Raw genomic sequence first — 21,184 nt, 5'->3', positions numbered from 1 at the left:
GCAATGAAGTTAGTGCAGGGTGCAGCTAATGCATGGGGTGGGGGGAGGAAAGTGAGTCCTGCAGGGCACACATCACCCCTCTGTCCTGTGCTGGCTTCCCCTGCCTCATGGGGCTCACTCCTGTTTGGTAAAGACCTAGCGTTCCCAAACCGGGGAGTGGTGCTGACAGCATCTTCCTGCCTCTGTTTTCAGAAGTGCCTGAGCAACCACCCTGGAGAGGCTGTTGCTGGAGGGGTTTTAACAGTTGAGCTTGCACTGACTGACCCGGGGTTTGTTAACTTTCAGGACATGCGGGTGCTGGCTTCTTCCCTGCCAGGAGCCTCTGGGGAGGACGGTGAGCTGAAGGAGAGCGGCCCGGAGAACACAGGTATTTACTGACCGTGCTCAGGCTGGGCACGGGTCACTTCGATCCTTGTGGGTTGTGTGGGCAGCTGCGTCTGCGTCTTATCTCTGCCCTGTGGATTTATGTCTTTGGAAGCTGCCCAAAGACAAAGGGGAAATGAGCTTTGAATCAATAGGTGTGGAGCTAGTTCAGGTCACCCTGAGAAGGGATCCAGGTTCGGCCCGTGGGTTCATGCATTTTCCACCAACTCCAGGCAGCGACCTGAGCATGGCAGGCCTTTCTGCTGTGTTTAATGGCCTGCCATAATTGGGGCCCATCACTAATGGGCAAGTCCCTTCCAGTAGCGCGCTCACCAGTGGCTGACACCCGCTGCCTGGCTCTCCAAAAGGAGATGTGTGTGGGGAACACTTCTTGTTTTGCATTGTTTAAATATGGGCCGGATAAATGGATCTTGCCCTTGGATAATGTAATAGCCCTTAGTTCCCGATGAAGTGTTTCCCGGTGTTCGACGGGTCCAGCTAAACCTCTCTCCTGCATGGAGGAGCCCTACACGACACGATGGCAGCCACACCATGGTGTGTGCATGAGAGTCACGAGACCTTCGACACACATGCCTAGGCAGGAGTATGGAGGAGTGGAGGCTGCCCAGGCAGCGCCACATGTATAATGTGATATTTTCTGTGCTACTAAAGGGATGCTCTGCAGCCTTCTGAACCAGCTAGAGTTCCCTAAGCACTGAAGATTTCATGCCTGCATGTACCAGATTGCTGCAGCCTATCTGAAAGGGGATGAGGCCTAAATAACTGAGGCCGGGCCATTGCTTAACGAGACGGAGTTGCCTAGCCAGAGATGGTAGAGAGCAACAGTTCTGGGTTCAGAGGGATTCCCTGAAATCCCATACCAGCAGGCAAAGGTATCATATAGGAGCAGACATTCAGAGAGCTCAGCAGTGGGAGCTGGAAGAAAACCGCCCTTCCCTATCTTGCTTGGTGGCCTAAGCGGCATTGTTAAACTTACCCACCCCTTTGGCTGATTTATTTATTTATTTATTTTAAGCATCATGATGCCTTTATGTGGCATTATCCTCTGCAGCTTTTTTTCGTTGTGGGATGGGGAAAGAGGAGGACTTGACGCAAAGACAGGTGGGCAGACGCCTTCCCTGTGTATGCAGGCTAAATGCATTTATCTTTTGAGTCTCTCAAGTGCCAGTGGGCAAAGTCTAGTCCTTTCTCACCCTGCTCTGCCGGAAGCTTGTATCCATGTTATCACAGTTGCAAGGTTTGGAAAATGTACTCAGTTCTCTCTAGCCAGAAAAATAAACCTGCTAGCAAGAACTGAGCAAAATAAAGTGTGTGGAGTCATGGATGAGATCCAGGGGTTGTGCCCCATTAAAGGGCCCTTGTTATCTTGCAGGTACTGGGCAGGAGCACTGGGATTCTGGCAAGGTGTCAACCTGGGGCTAGAGGATGTCTGTTCATCCCTGTTCCCTCTGGCTGATGGAAGGGGGTACCACACTTTCCTTCTCCTCCACCCCCTTCCTATCTATTGCTTCTCTGCCTCCCCTTCAGCCCTTGGGCTGCCATGGAGGAGGGTGCTTGTATTTCCCTGTACCTAGCTTTGGTGTGGACCTGAGTTGGGTGCTCCACAGGTAGGGCCAGGTGGGCACTTGGGATGCCTCTTCTCGAGAGACTTCAAACAGCATCTGAAGCTCCTTCCAGCTTGAAACGGGACCTTCGAGTATAAAGACAGTTATGTTTTGGACCGTCTCCTGTGTAATATGTTGAGAAATATTTTTTTTGAAGGTCTTGCTGTGTGTGAAAGACCTTATGCTTATCCAGCATTACCAAAGCAACGAGCTGTTGCTTTCCATGACTCATGAAAAAGCACTCTCTCAAGAAAGACTGAGATCACTATTTTGGCCAGCTCTAGGCATCTGGTTTCCTTAGCAAATAGCGGAGAGGGTGCAAATGGGGATTTCCAAACTTGTTCCTTGGGAAGAGTGGTCTGAAATTTTGGACTCTCTTACAGCAAAACACTCTCCTTTGTAGAAAGACATACAGCTTTCACATCCCCTTTCATTTTCTGAGTAATTCATGCTCTGTCTTTACCAAGGGGAAAATGCTAAATAACATGATGTAAAGGGACCCTGTGTTTTCCAGACACATGTTGCTCTAAGCAAATAAGCAAAGAAAAGTAGAACAATTTTTTTTTTTTTTTTTTTGAGCAAATAATCTCTAGGTTTTCTGGGGGTTTTTTTAGGGGCACAGGGTAGGTGTTAGTGAAACAGCAAGGAAGAGAAACCACAGCTGTGTTGATGTAAGAGTTTGCTCAAGGACGAGGTAGTTGATTGAGCACAGCATTTCTCTAAGTGGGGTACCCGTAGCCCTGGAGTTGATGTCCCAAGCCTCTAGAGCAGGGGTGGGCAAAATGTGGCCCACGGGCTGGATGCGGCCCCCCTAGGCCATTCTGTCCAGCCCGCAGGGCCCCTAAAAACGTAGAAAATTAAATATTTATCTGCCCCTGGCTGCCTGTCACATGGCCCTCAAAGGCTTGCCAAAACTCAGTAAGCGGCCCTCCACCCAAAATAATTGCCTGCCTCTGATCTAGAGGGTACGTGAGGGGAAGGAAAGCGGAAGAAAGGGGAATATAAGTGGAGGGGAAAGAAAGTGAAGAAAAACAACAGTTTTTTAGATGGGTGGAGAAGCTCCAATGCGGTGGAAAGACCAAGTGGTTTTTGGTTTTTTGTCTTTTCTTTTACCTGTTAGCAATAACAGAGAATAACTGCTCACTGTAGGATAACCAACTTACAAGGAGGTACATGACCCCGAAAAGTGAGAACCACTGGCTTAACAGTGTGAGTTGAAGGGATCTGGCTTGCAGTGTTATGTCAGTACATGTTTCTTTTTCTTTTCTCTTCATATATGTCTTGGTTCTCCTTTTTTTTTTTCCCCCCCCCCTGCTTATGTGAAAGCAGTGCTACTCATGCCAGCCACTTCTCCAAGGTGGGCAAGGGCGAGTGGGAGGAGGCGGCGGAGGACTTTGCCTTGTGCAGGGTCACAGGATCCTTCTCAGACTGGTTTCGCTTCGGCAGCCACTGGAAAGCAGCTGCCTTTAGAGTGGAAAATCGGCTGGGACATGGAGCGCAGCGGGCGTCTGCAGCGACTTGGAACAAGCAGCAGAAGAGGAGGGGTCTAGGTAGGCAGAAAGCAATCTCTTGAACGAGGATCCAAAGTATTGGATTTACCGCCTCTGTGTCTTGCTGGAGACTGAAAAGCGGCAGCCGCACCAGGCTCGGGGCTGGGTTTCCAGAGATCGTGCACGTAGCCTCGCTAGCCAGCTTCAAATCTTTAACTGCAGTCGACTGAAATCCTGTTCTGTGCGTGGCTTCTGCTAGCCTTTTAACTGGCTAAATGCTCTTATCTGGCTGTGCCCAGTGCGTTACTGAAAGGCATCGGGCAGTCTATCCCCTCTCACTGGTTTCAGGGACTCTTTTTTTTCCTGCCATCCAGCAAGCAAAGGCTTAGCAGTGAACAATGTCACTGAGCAGGTTTGTGCTTACTTCCTTGTAATGTCAAAAATGAGAGTTCAGAAATGTAGCAGCATTTGCCAGCAAAGAACAACGCAGTTTCCTCTTCGTACTCGTGTGCATATCCTGCAAGTCGGGAACAGCCGCTGCCTATCATCTTGGCCCGAGCAGCTCCTGGGAAGCCAATTTTTTTTTTTTTTCTTTAAAAACTGGTGGGGCCAGAGTTTCAGTTTTTGGGGGTGTCTCTCCAGTCACTGCTATACCAGCTCCCACCAGCTTTGAATACAGCCCTCGGTAGACAGCCTTAAAACACAGCGCTCAAGAAGCACATTTTAATCCCCCCCCCCACACCAGGGATTGCTCTTCAAGCTGTTCTGCTTTCCTCCAAACCTATTTTTGGGGAAATGTGATGATCTTAGCAGGTGTAGACACCCTGATTAAGCCTCTCGAGAGCCTGGCAAAGGAAAGAAGCACAGTTGTGCTGAGTGATTTATTATTGTTACTAGCACCATGATAATGCCTGGAAGTCTGACCCTTGGACCAGGGCCCCATGGTGCTAGATGCTGCACATGGAGCGGCTTGGCTTGCTTTGTCACCCCTGCCTTGTAGGAGTCTCGTAGGCCAGTGTCAATGCAGAGTAGTGCCAGTGAAGTCTGTCAAGTTAGTCGCAGGACGCGCTGTGCCCCCCTTGCCTCACTAGTGTGAGGAACCCCACTTGGCTGAGCCCCTCACCTATTGTTGCTGGGTACCTAGGGTAGCCAACGTGGAAGTATGTGGGATGGCAGGAGTGGCTTCACATCACTGGTGCTCTGCCGTTCGCAGTACTTGTATCCCTCAGTGTCACAGCACCGTAGGCCTGTCTTCTGAGAAGTACATGGGTGCGCAAAGCCGGGTTCCTCCAGTACATTTGCTGTCAGGAGCCTGTGGTGTTGCTCCTCGCAGGCTGCCCCCTGAACGGGACGCAGAGCATCCACCTTGCACAGCTGGAACTTGCTCTGTGAGCTTTACTGTAGATCTAGCCTGTGTCGCACTGAAATGAATGGGAAGTGGCCATCCAAATGCCTCTAAGCACCATAAACCTTCCTCCTGTGGCTCTGGAGCTGAGTCTCATGCCAGCTGTGCTGGGCCGGAGGGACCCTCATGACAGCTGGAGACTGCGGGCAATCCCAGGTCCAGCGTCCTGGCTGCAGGGAGGCGGGGATCCAGGTAGAGACTGTTGTGGCTCCTCAGTCCTACGTAAAGGACACCTATGGATGGGGCGGGTGGTCCTTCAATGGTCCGATTTAAGCCATATTCCTGGCTGCCTTGCTCTGTAGTGCTGCGCAGAAGTGTGGCCCATTTCACCGGTGCTGAAACCTGTAGTCCTGATTTCTCATTGTGATTCTTGATACCTGGGCTGGGTGGGTGCTAAGCCCTGCTCTGCACGGGATGGGTGTTTCACCCACTCTGCCAAGTTGTAAATGATCTTCACAGACCAGCATCAAGCACATAAACCTTAAAAACCGCAAGGGAGTGAATACAGCCCTCACCCCTTATTGACACTGACAGGCACTTGATTATGGGGCAAAGTCTTCTGTCTTTTTCAAGGTAAACTGCACAGGGCAGCCTCTAACACAGCCTGTGAGACAAACACATCCCAGCCCCTGATAGCCCTACTCACATGGGTAGGGCTAACTGGTCTGAGCAATCTCATTAGCTAATTATGCAAAGCAACGTTTAAAGGTTTGGGGCCCACTTCTAAGCACAGAAAAAAGGCTAGAGTTACCAAGTAACAACTAGCTATGGCCTGCATGCATGTTGTGCTGAGCTGGCTAGAGCGTGGGCGTGCAGTGGTGCCATGACTGGACCGATTCTGCACTATGTGTCCTGGGTTTTGCACTACTAAATCACCCTGGCAGAATTTCCAGGGCTCCAAGGTTCATGGTTTCTGTGATGCTCTGGTCCTGCTATTGCTGGGAAGATGAGAGACATGACTTAGCACAGTGGTTTTCAGCCTTTTTGGATGCGAGGCATCTCTCCATAATGTTTGTGAGTTGAGTGGCTCCTTGGTTCAGAAGTTAACTTATATTCTAAAGTGGGTACCTCATTGCAGAGGTGCTGGGCAGTGTGGGTGGAGGATAATTTAAGCAGGGGCAAGCCTGAGCCTGCGTTTCTCTACTTAGCTTATCTACTTGTATCTTCCCATATTGTCACACCCTTCAAAGAATCTGGTGGCACGCTAGGGTATCCAGCATCCTGGCTGAGAATCACGGACTTAGCATCGCAGGAGCTCAGTGTTAAGTGGCGATGGGGTGGCTGCAGTATTAATAGATTAAACCAGTGGTGCCCAATTCAGTCAGTCCTGCAGGCCGCATCTGGGGCGCGGGGCTGCCCATGAGTCTCAAAATTTGGTGGCAGGGCAAGTTGTGGCAGGGTTAATTGGACCCATGGTGGTCCCACGGGCCAGATGACATGGTTGTGTAAGCTGGATCCAACCTGTGGGACGTATCTTGGATTCAGCTCTATGCATTGCATAGGCTAAGCTCACATGCTAGCGGAAAGGATCATCCCACAGGCTGTGCCCATCTCTGCACAGCAGCCCTGCCTCTTCCTTCCAGCAAAAAGCCAGACAAATGGACTACAGCAAAGACATCTCTGTGCTGTTACAGAGGCTGTACCTTGCTCAGGTTTTGCTTGCCCTGCTACATCTCTGCTGGGCCAGCACCTCGGCAGGTCAAAACTGGGTAAGTAATTCTAAGGCGTGGGGCTATGTCAGCGTGCACGTATGGAGGCTCTGGCCCCTTGCCTCAGAGAAATTCTTGCTTTATTCTAGTGTAAGCGGGAGCAAAATCCGGCCTGCAGAGTATAATCTGCTTTACTGCTCTAGTATGTTTTCCCCTGCACCTTTTAAGAGCATTGCTTGGTGCACCAGCTTCTTAGTAAATTGCAGTGATGATAACTAGTACTCCTACCCTGGTTACTGGCATGCTTACAGCTCTCTCACAACCTGAGACTTGCAACGGTGTGTAGTGCAAATTACCCAGACCTCACCTAGCTAGACCTAAAGACTCAGAGGCCAAGCAATAGAGTAAGTACAAAGCGTGTCGAATCAGTGCCTCGGATAGTAACGCCAGCGTGTGCACGCACCTGGGAGCTTTCAGAAGTTGGAAGCCATGTGGATACAAGTTGTTCTTAAGACAGTTTTGCTCTTCTTTTTGGCTTTCTTTGCTTGTGGTGCATTCACTCCTGTTTGGTACCAGCATTTTGTATTGCCATGAACATAACTCAGATAACTTCCATGCAATGAAATGTTGTCGGGGGGTAGTGATCTCCCAAAATAACCATAGAAGCAAAGCCTACATGTTTCATTACAATGTGGGAGATAATTATCCTGTGACTAAGCACAAAGGCTCAAGCTGGAAAAAGTCCCATTAGATCATTTATTCCATCTCCTTGCCAGTATGTGATGGCTTTGTACAGAATACTTTCTCATGCTGCAGAGGGTACAAGGAACAATTCTGTAAACCGGTGCTGTGTTCAGGACATATGCATACAAAGGAACAACTCTGTGCATGTGAATACTCATGCATGAACAGCATGGCATTGATAGGGGCTTGCAACTCTGGACCAAAACAAGCCAGATCAGTGTGTGTCCAGTATGCAGTACCTGCTCCTTATGCTCATAGCTGTCCCATTGATTTATGGAAGTTAAAGTTGTACGGCTATTAGCCTGTAGGACTTTTTCACACTCTGGAACGGTGATTCTCAACCAAGGTGCCTTGAGATCCTTTCAAGGGTGCCATAGGGTGCCACACAATGTTAGCACTGATAGGTTGACAAACGTGATGTATGAGAGAAATCCAGAGTTTTCAAATAGAAATTTATAGCTGTGGTCTTTCCAAGTTCTTTGCAGCAGAACAAACGGCTCTATATTCATAGTTTCTAGGGTCGGAAGAGACCTGAGCAGATCATCTAGTCTGACCCCCCGCCGTGGCAGGAAAGAGTACTGGGGTCAAACAACCCCAGCAAGGTGTTCATCTAGTGTACATTAATATTATTTTTCTTTAGGCAAAAAAAGAGTGAAAACTAGGAGCTGGCATTTTCCAAGGGGGTCTCAAGTCTATCCAGAGATGCTTCGCATCTAAAGGCTGAGAACCACAGCTCTAGAAAGAAATGAGCTTTGCCTCTTTGAAGGCAGTGGGTATGAACTTCTCAGTGAGGAAGGGTCAGTCCACCAGCCGTCTGCACATCTCAGTGTGCTGTGATTTGTGAAGCTACTGGCTGGGCTCTTGTAAGACGTGTCAGAAAGGTGCAGGTAGGAATGCTGCTGTTATGGCAAGCGGAGTAGGGCTGGAATTGCTGGTGGCAGCAGAAGGATTTCTGCACAGTTTAATGTGTTATGCTGCTTGCAGCGCAGAACTTCTGCACTCTTGTCTGTCTGTCTATCTCATCTCATCTCATCTCTGTGTCATCTTACTTTTAATTATACAATTTCCTCCAAAATCAGTCATGCTGCTGTCTGGGCTAGCTCCAGCAAGATGCTGACTGCAGTGACAGCAGAGTGCACTAAGCTCCTGCCAAGACTGAGCTCGGACACTTGTACATAGAGGGGCTGGTTCCCTTCTCACTTGGGTCTTGGCTCAAGATAGATCCTCCCGCACCATCCTAGCTCCCACCAGGGGATAGAAACAGTTGGTTTAAATTTAGGCCTGGGGTGAAGTTCTTTCTCGAATCAAGACCTCTACCAGTTTTTGCATCAGCATAACTCCACTAGTTTTAGCAGAGCTGCGTCCCTGATATGTGCAGGGTAAGTGCAATCACAGCTGGGCTGCTTAAACCTGGCTTGTGGCATGGAAAGCAGTCATGGGGGCAGAAGCATCTAACTAGTTTATAAAGATCATTACACTATATATACATATAGATAGATATATCATATGCACATGTCTGTGTATTAGAACACACTATTTATAAATACATAGACATATAGATAGATCTATCTATAGGTATCTACAGGTTGATAGATATAGATATGTTATGTATGTATATGTAGAGATATAGACATAATACATTTACACACACACACATTTATAAATATATCATGCAATATATAGCATTTAACTTTTAGCCCAAGAGAAAAATCACCTCATTGGAGAGATGCACAACGAACAGCATTAAATGCTCAATAGGAAAGAGGACACGGAGAATGGGAATTGTTTGTACTGAGAGAGTTCTCATTTCCACTGCCGGGCTGATAAAGTGGGAAAGGTGGCTCTTTCGAAACAAAATGAAAGAGCCACCTTTTCTTCCCCCGTCTAGACCTGTTTGCCTGTACAAATACTTCCTTGGAATCTGAAAATAACACTGAACTTCAAAGCACTGAACAAAAAATAATCAGCTCATCCTCACCATGCCTTAGGCCTGGCTTTCTGAGGTGCTGCTCTAAGGGGGCTCAGGAAGGGGAGCTGAGAATTGCTTGCTTCTTTGGAAAAGCAGGGTGCTTAAGGACTGGTCCAAAGCCCACTCGAGTCAGTGGGGGTCTTCCTGTTGGTTGTAAAGGAATTTGGATCAAGCTCTTCTGGAATTGTTGGAATGTCTGATTTTTAGGAAACTGCTTGGCCTTAGGATCTCCTTTTGTGGAGAATATGATGGCATCTTCAGGGCATATGTAAGGGGTACCAGCCCATCACTTTACTGGCCCTTGCCCTGAATGAGAAGTTTTTGTAGTGCTTACTACAGATTCTCCCCTTCCAGGGTTATTTTTTTTTTTTTTTCCCCTGAGCTCGGTTCAGTTTTTGCATCCTGAGGCAGCGTTCAGCATGTAGCCTGTTGCACAGTTTCCTGTGGCCGGGCGGGCTGCCTGCCAAAAACCAAGGGCATTCACTCCTAGCTAGGGCTGCAGTTGTCTCTAGTGTGTTAGAAGCAAATGGAAACCTCAGTGTTGGCTCCTCTCTCAGGTCCGTTTGCTTTCCAGAGCATCTTGATATATTTAACCCCCTGCCAAAGCCTCAAATCAGGGCCTAGAAAGCGCACCCTGAAGGTGTGGTTTTTCCACTGCCTGTTGTTAGCTCCCTGGTGCAAAATGGTAGGTCTGGAGAAGGGGGCAAAGTGGTGTCCAGAGGCCCATTGAGAGAAACAGCCACCCTCACATACCCAGCCAGCCTGCCCTCCAGAAAACAGCCCCAGAGGGAGCCAGGCAGCTCGTGAATGAAGTGCAGGACTGGGGACTGGGCGATTTTGGAGAGGAAAGTTGGATTTGGGTTTAAGGCACTGGGTCATGAATCCTCTCTTGTGTACTGACATGGGGCACCTCCATTACCCCCCCATTGTCCCCTCAAATGCTATTTATCACTGCGCAGTAGGGCCATGCGCCGTATTCCTGTTTTCAGAAGCTGTGAGCAGCTAGGGGACTTGCCCAAGGTCAGGCAGGACACCAGTGGCGGAGCAGGGAGTGGAAGCTGGGTCTCGAGTCCTCTCATCATGACGTTGCCCTTTCTGTTTGGAAGACCGGGCTTCTGTTCCCATATTTCTGGCCTGGCCCCTGTGAGCAAACCATTTGGCTGACCCTGTGCCAAAATTACCCATCCACAGAGGTAGGATGATGCCTTCTTCCATCGCAGGGGTTTGTGAGATTAATGTTGGATATGCCTTATCTGTGGGGCCCTACCTTTTTGACAGCCATGCCACAGGTTAAGCCCCATGTTGTCCGTGAGTGCCCTCCAGTCCCCTTCCCCTGCCTGCTCTGCTTGTGCCCCCTTCCCGGTGTGCCATGTGCCATGCACAGAGGTGCCCGTGCCACTTGTGGCACACATGTCACAGGGGGCCGCCCCTGCCTGGCTTAAAGATGATGGAGAGGCGGTAGCCCACACACAGGGTCCAGCAGATCAGTCCCCGTTAAGGGTCGCATGACTTCGCTGTGGATTCTCTGTGTTTTGCACTGGAAAAACCTTTTCATCCCTCCGGTGCCTCGGTTCCCCTGCTGTTAAAACGGGAACACTGACTTGAGCTCCCCTTTTTCAGAACATCGTGAGATTTGTACATACAATATGCTGAGGACTGGGGTCCTGCTGTGAACATTGCCACAGATTTCCTGTGGGCCGTGGGCACTTGGGTTTGTGACTTGTCCGAAATAGTGAGAGTTTGGCTTGAGTGGCCTCAGTTCTCTGCTTTTTGAAAAGGACCGAGCACCCACTGCTCTGCCTGAAGTCGCTGGGAGCCTTGCGCCCAGCACCTCTGCAACGAGGCATTCTCCAGGTGGGTACCCAGAGCGGCGGTACCCTGGACAACTGAACATCCCCAAAGCTGGGGCCGTAACTCTGCCCCCGTTTCTCCCTCTGTAGGAAGGAGCGAGCAATTCCAAAGGGAAGCTGGGAGGTTCATTCGTGCTTGTAAAGCGGGGTCCAATCTTTGGATGGATGGTGAAGGTGCAAGCGGCTGCCTTGAGTTCCTGGTCCCCTTGGAGCTTACAGCCTGCTTGCTTGGTTGACCTGCCCCACAGAAATGATGGCTTCCACCCAGCACTTGTACACTTGCACCCTGCGCGTGGTCACTTCTGGGGTGCCTCCTGCCTTCTCGGCCCACGGTCTGGCATCGGCTGTAGCCGTCTGTTTCTGGTCCGTCACGGAGGGCCACGAAGCAACAGGGGGGAAACCATTCACTTTGTTCCAGGGGGAGTAGAAAAAGGGGAAACCCTTCTCTGCCTTCCTGCAAAAATGCCTGCCCTGCTCCATTTTTCAAATTGGAATAAAAGCTGTTTGTTTTGCCATGAGTATTGAAGTTGCCTGCAGAGCCCTGGGAGAGGGAAGGGTCCCAGCTAGTCCTTGCCTTAGTTCCAGTCACCGCAACCTGGGAGCACCTCCGCTAGCCTCCAGTGGGGTGGCTTTTACGTTCCCCTGGTGTAACTTGCCGCAGGACTGGGCCCGCAGATGCAGACTGTGCAAATGTGGATCTGAGGGTGGAGGCTGGTCTATGCAGGAGCCAAGAGTATGGAGGGATGTGTGCTTCCAGCTGGAAACTCGACATTAGAAGAAAAGAGGCTTAGTCCTGCTGACTTTGGTGAAGCTGTACATTGCCTTTCACACTGGCTGGGGAGCCATCCCAAAGACATCTAGCCACTTTAACGCCTAATTTAAAATCAGGGTTCTGAGCATGCATTTAAGACCTGCAGGATAATTGAGCTACTTGGTAGAAGCAGCCTTTTTTTGAGACCTACTTAAGTGTATAATTAGTGTGTTTTAAATTAGTTCAGCTTGGCTGAAGTCATTCCCATATAACAAATTAATGGAGGGTTGGAACTAAATTGTACATTAGGCAAGCAATAGCCCAACAGGTGTGAGAGACTAAGCCAACATTTGCCTTCTTTCATCTATACCTCCTTCCTCCCCCCGACCCAGTCTGGACCGCAGGAGGCTCTGGTATCTCTTCACTGCTGATGGATGCTAGAGAATGGGTCACCTTTGTTACTTTATGGTTATAGATGACACCTGTTGAACTACAAAAGGCTTCAAATAAAATCCTTACAGTGTCCTGTAAACCTGGTTGAAGCAAGGAAAGGCTGACTATAACACTGGAGCCCAGTTTCAGTTGCATTTGACTTAGAGATGCTGAAGAAAAGGTTTTAAAACCAATTTCAGCCTCAATGTCAGCACCCCTTTGAAAGGACAGCCGTGGCAGTCCTGCTTTGCTGTTGCCTGTCGCAGCTCTGCCTTTGCATCCACATTGCGAAGGAGTCTCCCGGATGGCTTAGCGGTTTATGCTTTTGGGTTTGCCTCAGCTGAGTCACTGCAGTCACAGATTTGATTCCTACTGGGATTGCTTCATCCTTTTGAGGTAGATGGAGTCATGTGGCATTGCCATGTGCCTGATGCTTGGACAGTGCCCTCTGTGACACATGTCTCTGCAAAACTGCAGACCGAAGGGTTTGCATCTGGAGTTTTCGTTGGCAGGCCTACGTTTCAGCAGGCAGGCTGCGCACGCACAGTCCGGCTGCGTGTTGCTTAGCCGCTGGGCCCAAAATAAGGGCTGTTCTCCTGTAACCCTGACTCATGCAAGTAGCTCTGTTGACCAACCCGTGATTCAGGCTTGCAAGACTGGGCACAAGATTGCACACCAGTGTTCGGGGCTGCAGAAGAAAAGTGCCCGTCACAGTATGCTCAGAAAGACAGGAGCATCATTTTAGGCTCGGTGAAGGTTGCTTTGCAGAATGGGAACAGCATAGTCCACAAGGGCAGGGTGATGCCCTGGCCCCCACCTGCTGTCCTCCACCCCATGTGCATGAGGCAGCGTGTGCTGCAGCTCGTAGGACAAAACTGAAACATTACACAGGCCCGTTTGAGCTAACAAATGTGTAATGTTATATTTCATTGCATTTGCCTATCTTCCATACCAGGCAGGCCTTTTGACTAAGAATATGTGTGCACGCTGTATGGTCTTTAGGCTTGAAAACTCTCTCTCTCTCTCCGTGTTATGTTTAACTTCACCCCAGCCCTGGCCTCCGAACCTCTTGAAAATAACATTTACAATAATATTTTTCCCAGTTCCGTAGTATACAAACTCCAGCGTGCTGGCAGGACTCCCGGAAACTTGCTGAAAGTTAATGTGGTCGACTCTTTTTAAAGGGAGAGATTTTTTCCGCTTGACTCTTTTGCTTGTTAAAATCTCCAGGCCCAACATGTTGTTCCCTGCTTGTTCAAAAACAAGGAGCGTCCCAATTTTAGCAAGGTTCATTTCCATCTCAGCCACACCGCAGGGCTGAGGACTGATATGTTTTTATGCCACTTAGTGGTACCACATCTCAGCATCCCTTAGCTTGTGCGTTGGCTGAATTCAGCCTGATCTCAGAGAGTGCAGATCCCCATGTAAGCCCCTGGGATGCATTCAGTGGTGAAGTCTATTATTGCAGTCCTGAGTTGGAGGCTCCTTTGTGCTATGTGCGCACGGTCAGCCTTGCCTGCTGATCACCTCAACTGAGCAAGCTGGGGAAAGCCTGAGTGAAGAGATGAACAGGGCACAAGTCTTATATGCACCAGTTTGGGGTCTGATCCTGCAATACGTCTAGAGCTTTTTTCTCCCGTTGGCTTCAGTGCAAGCCACTCTGCTCAGTGCCTTGGCAAGAACAAGTGCTGGGGGTGCAAAATGGTCCAGACTCTTACCTCCCTCCATTGCAGTTCAAAGCCAGGTTACTGCCATCTATGCAAGTGCAGCACCAGTGAAGGTACTTCTGGTTTCCCCCAGTTTAAGGGCTTGTCTACATGGGGGCCCTCAGGAAAGTTGACCCAAATTAATTTTTTAATGTGGATTAGTTAAACCTCCCAAACTCTGCTTTTGAAATCGCTTCTGCGTCTTCCCTCGTTCTCACAGGAGTTGTGATTTTATAGTTTTGTTTTTTTTAAATAGATCTCACTGTCACTTTAGTTCTGATTGGAGGTGTCTGGATTGGGGAGTTGACTTCTCTAGGCAATTAAATTAAGCCAAGCCGGGCCAAGACTACTCAGATTCTTAAGGAGGAAATCTGAAATCGAGGTGGGGGTTTCGCATGGGGGTTAATGGTCCGTTTTACACGGAATGAACTTTCCCGAGTGTCCCCATCCGACACGAGGGCAGAATCAGAGCCTGTTTCACAAGAGGCTGCAACGGGGATCGGGGTGGAGAAGATGATGTTCCCCTGGCCTGAGCTGAAGGAGGGCAGGGTTCACGCTTCTCCTGCTTTAATTGTTTGGCAGGAGGTGTTTTTGGATGGATGGCTGAACCGGGCCGCACTTTGTCAAATGGACTGGATTGGATTTACAAGGGGGGCCGAATTTGCTGGTGGTCACAACCAGGGAGACCCGGGTTCCCTTCCAGATCCTGGCTGGCTGGCTGCAGAGCCTGCCAACGCTTTAATGCTCCACGGGGGGAGTTTGAAATGTTATTGGTTTCCCCCCAACCCACCCCTGAAGTGCACTGGAGTCGGGGAGAGTTAGGGAGAGTTTGCTTTGTGCTAAAAACAGCAATTGGTCCTTCCATGATAGGGATGGGTGGCATGTAGGTAAAACCAGAGAAAGCAGCCGTGCTGGTAATCAAGGCTGTCCGCTTCACACGGAAAAACATGGTTAACATAGGAAGTGCTAACCTCCTGCCTTTGCATTGGTTAGCCCTATGCTACGGGCACCCGATCGCTTTGACGGAGGAAAGATCAGCGAGGACACGCAAGTACTTTTGCAAACAAAAAGGTGGCTGGGGATCAGATGTTATTCAGAGCTGTCTCCATGCAGGCTCTCTGTGTTCATGCAGTGGTTGTGTCTGTATGTACAAACAGTATGTGCACGGTCGGGGATCCAGCTGTGTGGCTGCCTGGCCCTTTGCATGCAGATACCACAATTGCACACATCGCTCTGGTAACCACGCATGAAGCAGGCACACAGCTTTGCTTCTGCAAAATGCGCATGCAGTTTGAAAACAGAAGCAAAGGAGAAGCTGGCCAGTTTTTGGCCATTTTCAGTTTAAGGGGATAATCCAAAGCCTGCTGAAATTAGGGGGAGTTTCCGTTGTTTTCAGTGTGGAGCTCTGACCCCAAGGTGATGTCCACCACGGCCTTTATAGTTAGATCAGTTCTTTCTTCTTCCCCAGGCAAAGGGGATCAAACCGTTCCCTGTTGCTTTTTTCTTCTTTTTGTTTTGGTCTGTCCCAAAATGATAGAGCATGCAGTGCTTGGCAGCTTTATATTCCTAGCTAAATCATATTTCTCAGATAGGAAACTGGAGCAGGACAGGGAACAGCGTGCTCAGTGGTACACATCAATGTCAGAGCATTTGCTGGCCTCTTATCGGTCTCTTTTCCTGCTGGCCTCTCTCAAAATAGGTTGGGTAAATAGCTTCATGCTTGCCAGCACTTGGGTCCAAAGACTTGGATGTTTCTGAAGGGAATTATTTTTAGTCTGCTTTTGAAATCGCTCCCCTGATTCTCTCAGGAATTATGATTTTTATAGGTCTTTTTAATAGATCTGACTGCTCTGGAAGCCTTCAAAGTGCCTTTTTTTACTTGTGGCCTACTTTTCATGAGACATGATGCATAACCATCCAGAGTACTTGTCTGTGGCATTCAACGCTGATGTTGGTAGTGTTGGTTGAACCAAGGATTATGGGATCAGATCCCAGAACAAAAGCGATCTGTTCTGTTAGTGAGGTGGTAAGATGCACAAGATGTGTTGAATCAAGCTACTATGGGCTGGGGGTTATGGCCATGTCTTTATTAAAAAAAAGGCTGGGTCTCTGGGGAGCGTGGAGAGGTCTAGACTGGTGGTGACCAAGGTACGGCTGGATCCAGTCAATGGAGCCGTGTTATTTGGCCTCTGTGGGGAGGCCCGCGGGCCGGACGTTACGGGCTTGTGCACTGAATTGGGCTCACAGATTGGCCTTGTGCCACTCGTCCAGTCCGTGGAATGGCCCCACACCCTGGATCTGGCTTGCCAACAGGGTCCAGATCACTCAGCTGGCCTGGGGCGGGTTGCTACTGATCTAGACACTTTTACCTATTCCTGTGGGGGGAAAAATCCCTTGCAAAAAGGGAGTGAGACAAGTAGTCAGTCACGCACAGTGCAACCCCCTTACACGTCTGGTCTGATCCTGTTGCTGGTGCTCACCTGTGTACTCTGTGTTTCTATTGCAGGTAGATGCTTGTGAGCATCGGACAGAGCGGTACCCATGACCGGTGCAGTGGAGGCCTGATGTAGATGCCAACATGGGTAAGGCGTGGATTCCTTGGGAGTTTTTGATTCTCTGGCCTCTTTATCCTGGCTCGGTTGTGCTGACAAAACCTCTAGCGATGCCGAGTGAAGAACCCGCAGAGGCGGCCTGGGGCATAATATTCACCCGCTTTGCTGCTTTGTGTTCCAGTTCAGCCAAGGGTGGCTTAGCAAATGCTGTCTGGTGGGCCGGGAACTAGGATGGGAGTCTGAGGACCGGGGGTCTTTTCCCAGCTCTGCCACTGCCTGGCTGTGTAACCTTGGAGAGGTCATTTCAGCTTTCTGTGCTGCTCAGTGTACAAGCTGTGTGGACTGAGGCATGCTTCTATCATACTACCTTATTATAAACCTAATAATACTACCAACAATACCAGCCTGGCTAATGTATATGTGCACATGGTTTCTACTGGAGGGTGTCAGGACAGCTTAGTAGTATATCACAGGCTCCATGTTGCTATTGGAGACTCCTCTTTCCAGTGGTAGGTGCTTACAGCTGGAGCTGGAGAAGGATCTCTCTCAGGTTTGCTGCCGCTATGAAGTTCCACGTGCATAGAGAAGTCCTAGGCTGCCGCAGTTGTTACGCTATGCACTTCATGCTCATCACTGTTGTGATTTAAACTGTGATTCGGGGATCTAGGCGCTTAGTTCTCATTGACCTTCAGGGGGCCTTGGCATCTGACTCTTTAAGACGTCGCTGAAAATCCTGGTCTGCAGGTCTTCACAGAAAACTCATCCATCAAGGAGCTTGCAGATCTAAACGTATTGCAGAGTCGGGACGTTGCTAGTGGGCTCGCTTTGTGTCTCGGTGTCTCTGGGGACCACTGCTGAAACGCTGCATGGGAGAAGTGTGTGTCAAGAAGGGGTATGATGGAAAACTGGCTGGGGCTGGGGGCTTCTGGCCCAGGATAAGTCATTTATCCGATGACACTTACAGACATGTAACTAGCGGAGCAAAGCTCTTGCAAAGAGGACGTTATCTTAGTGAAAAAGATGGATCGAGCCCTTCCTAACTTTCCAAGCCCTTCCTAACTGATCCAGTTTGCCAGCAAATGTTCCACTCCCAATAGGAGCAGGATTTCAGACTCTCTTCTTTAAGACTCTTGTCTTTCATTTCTCCCAATCTAACAGGCCTCAAACTCTAAATGAACAGGGGCTGCTCTTTATCTCTCCCGGCCAGCTGGGTTCTGTCGCATGTTCCTGTCATGTTGATTCCCTGAAATAATTTCCTTCACTTCCAGAGACAGTCTCTCTCTTTCTCTTGACTGGGGATAAGCACTTTTCTAGGCGCTAGATCTCCACTGCGTAATCCATCCCAGGACAGTACTGATATCAGTTGAAAAGCTGTTAGCCAGGCTGGTTGAAAATATGGAAAAATTCACAATCTGCAAGCTGTTCAGGAATTGTTAGCCACCATTGCAAAGAAAGATAATTGGGGCGAAGATTTGTTTGGTTTGATCTTTTAATAAATGTTGTTCTGCACTCCTTACCTCTTGGCTCCCTCTCTTCCCTCTTGGTTCCATCTGAAAAAGGCATAAAAAGGGGAATATAATACGATCGTTCTGGGCTTTTAAAACTTTTTTCCAGTGGCAGAATAGAAGAGGGAAGGTTGTTTGGTTTTTTTTAAGTAATAGAGTGGCATAAATCTTTCATTATAAATATAAAAAAATACACTTCACTGAGGAAAAACTCAAAAAAAAAAAAAAAGGAAAACTCTATTAAGGAAACAAACTGTTTTGTTGTTGTCAAAGTTTTTTTTGTTTTTGTGGGGTAAAAAATGTTGGCTAGCAGTACTTTGTTTTCTTCTCATTATAAGTATGAGTAAGCGGGTGCTTTCAACCCACTTCTTAGTATGGGGGTTCCCAAACTGTGGCATGTGTACCCCTGGGGGTACACAAGGCGTCTCTGGGGGTTATTCAGGAAAAATGGTATAATGGCGGATTTAATTTTCATTATTATAATAGCCATTATAAATGCCTATTATAATTATTATAATAGGCATTTAAGGGGCATATAACATGTATGCTGGTAGGGGTACGGGGCAGCTGGCAAATCTGGAAGGGGGTACGCAGTAAGAAAAAGTTTGCTTTAGTGGACAGATGGTTTGATTGCTGCCTGCCTCCTGTCCTGTGCTGGAACCTGTCTGCCAGTCGCTGCAAGCCTGTGGCTCATGTAGGCGCACCTAAGCTAGCTTTAAACCAGCTCATCTGAGTGCTGTTGGCAGTGCAGCCCAGCAACATGGAGGTCAGCATGGGCTGCAAAACCCATGCGAGAAGCCAGGTAAATGCTTGGAGAGAGTGAAGAGCAGCCTGTGCTTGAACTCCATCATTCCCAGTGCCTGAGCTTAGGTAGTTAAGGATGTCTTCAGGAGTCCCCAGGACTGTGGTGCAGGCGTACCCCAAACCCAAATGAAGAGTCCCCTTAGAGTAGGATTGTGGCTGGCTTATGTTTTGTTGCACTCATCAGCACTCTGCTGTGCCTTTTATACCCTTGACAGCTGCTTAGATCCCTTGATACATGCATATCTGCGGCTTGGAAATATCAGCTGTATGTAACACAGGTGCATTGCGCACAGAAGACAGGCTAGAACGGCCAAGCTACGCTGGCGGTGGGAGGGAAAAACCAGTGGGGCTATACCTGGTCTCTGTGGGCCAGTTTGGGTAAGGTGGATATAAGATGTAGATCAGCTATAAGATGTATATCATTGCTGATTTGATTTTCCTGTAAGAGCTGCTAGGCTAGCTGTGGAACAATGGGAGCTTATGGGGAGAAACTGCAGAAAGTGGAAGGGAAGAGTATCAAGTTTTCTTCTGATTCCTAGTCTGTTGGGTGAAGGATTATTATTAGTCTGTAGCAGCCAGTGATTGAAAGAATAAAGAGAACAGATATTGCTTACTAGCCAGGCTGTGGGCACTGGGGCTATAGCCTCTAATGCAGCTGCACATCCAGCATCTTAATTTGGACTTCCACACCAGATTGCAGGCAGAGCCAGATCACTAGCGTGAGATGGAGTTAGGCGGGTGGTGGGGGAAGGCTACAGACTAGCGAGTCTCAGCTGGGGTGCTGCCACACCCCGGGGTGCCAACAGATCCTTGGAAGGGTGCCATGAGGACATTCCTGCCTGGCCACACCACTGTCCCCCCTGCCTGGTCCCTCTGCAAGGAGGTAAGCACTGTGTAATACACCCAGAGAGAGGTAGGGCTGGAAGAGACCTCCAGAGGTCATCTAGTCCAGCCCCTGCCTGAGGCAGGATCATCCCTAGCCAAACCGTCCCGTACGACACTTGAATCTGAATTCTTCATAAAACTACCCTCAACTCTGACACAGCACAAGACCTGACACCCTATCCTGCCCCAGGTGAAGGAGGGGAATGACGGCAGACAACCTCTTGCTTCCATAAAGGTGGTCAATGTATGTGCAAGAGATCCCACTCAGAAGTTATGGAGGGGCGCCTTGAGTCTAATTGCATTCGGCTGTCATTCAAGCCTACAAAGCCTGAGAACTACTGCTGTAGACGCAAGTCACAGAGCGCTCTGTGAAGCGTGCACCCCATATAGGACCAGAAGAGGTGGTTGCTGTAAGGGCTGGGTCCGAAGCGTGAAGCGCTTCGGGTACAGGGACGCAGTTCTCAATTGTTTTGGAAATGGAAGTGACAGTCTGCCGTCGGTTTGCAGACTGTAATAGTAGCTGCTGGATCGGGGGAGCATTTGGACATCTTAATTTAGGAGGGTCTCGAGTATTTTGACCATAGCTAAGGCTGTGGGTTTTGACGGGGGTGTGCTGGTGCGCTTGAGACCCTGGTCAGCTCCTGCCTGAGGGTCTTGTTCTTCTACTTGGGGTCCGGATGGTCACCAAACGTGGAGTGGGGAAGGAACTCAGGGTGGTGGAGGGATTATTTTTTGTATAGGTCATTGGTATTGCTCTTGCGTCCCTTGTGCTTAGCTATAGTGCATCATGGGCTGTTCTTGGCCTTGTGGTTGTCTGCCTTTTAGTTGTGGTGACTGAGGATTTGAAGCAGATGATTTTCAAGAACTCCTGGGTAACCGGCTACTTGCGAACATTGGGCTGGACTGTGGCCTCTGTGACCCTTTTCCACCCCCAGTATTTGCTTCTGTTTTCTTCTGGAGAATCCCAGTGACGCACACACGCCTCGGAGCTGACGCTCGCTACAAAATGGAGAAATAATCCAGGTGACAAGCGAAGAGGAGCTAGTCTGAGCCCTCGAGTATAAATGTGTGGGCCTTTTGGGGTTCGGGGGGCAATTTTCACCAAAACACATTTAACGGCAGGGAAGAGAGAAGTCTGTATGAAGAGCACCAACGGCTGTCCAGTCTAATTGTTCTTGCTCAGTGGTGATTTGTATGTGTCCCAAACAGGCTTCTTGTGTGCAGGCATGTTTCCATGTTTGTACATGTGCATTAAGTGTTAATTTAATTACTAAAAAGCTTTTGAAGTCAACTGGGGACTGTCGACGCCTACATTCAGGTCTGTGCATATCTAGCCCCGAGGTTTAACATCATGTGCATGTGATCTTTTTCTAAAAAAAAAAAAAAAAAAAAAAAAGGACAAACACTTGTTCCTAAGCCTTTCAATAAATTGAAAGCTGTATAAAACCTGAATA

General features: G+C 49.0%; 1 protein-coding gene across 3 annotated transcripts in view; it reads left to right on the top strand.

Annotated features, from left to right (window-relative positions):
* The first annotated feature begins 284 nt into the window (after positions 1-284).
* The window catches only part of LOC109306583 (mitogen-activated protein kinase kinase kinase 3-like), a 94,145-nt gene continuing 73,245 nt past the window's right edge, over positions 285-21,184 (top strand). For 2 of the 3 annotated variants that reach the window (XM_019530080.1, XM_019530064.1), the window contains exons 1-2: positions 285-367; positions 16,491-16,566. In XM_019530080.1, coding sequence (XP_019385625.1) covers positions 16,563-16,566 — 4 coding nt within the window. In that variant the 5' untranslated portion in view covers positions 285-367; positions 16,491-16,562. Of the gene's footprint in view, positions 368-3,432; positions 3,539-16,490; positions 16,567-21,184 lie in introns of those variants that run through there. The other variant, XM_019530073.1, reaches the window with a different exon arrangement.

Source organism: Crocodylus porosus, unplaced genomic scaffold (assembly GCF_001723895.1).
Source record: "Crocodylus porosus isolate Cpor-Errol unplaced genomic scaffold, CroPor_comp1, whole genome shotgun sequence".
In the NCBI taxonomy this organism is placed as follows: Eukaryota; Metazoa; Chordata; order Crocodylia; family Crocodylidae; genus Crocodylus; species Crocodylus porosus.
Note: the sequence above shows the minus strand (reverse complement) of the source record. Positions and strands in the feature narration are given on the sequence as shown.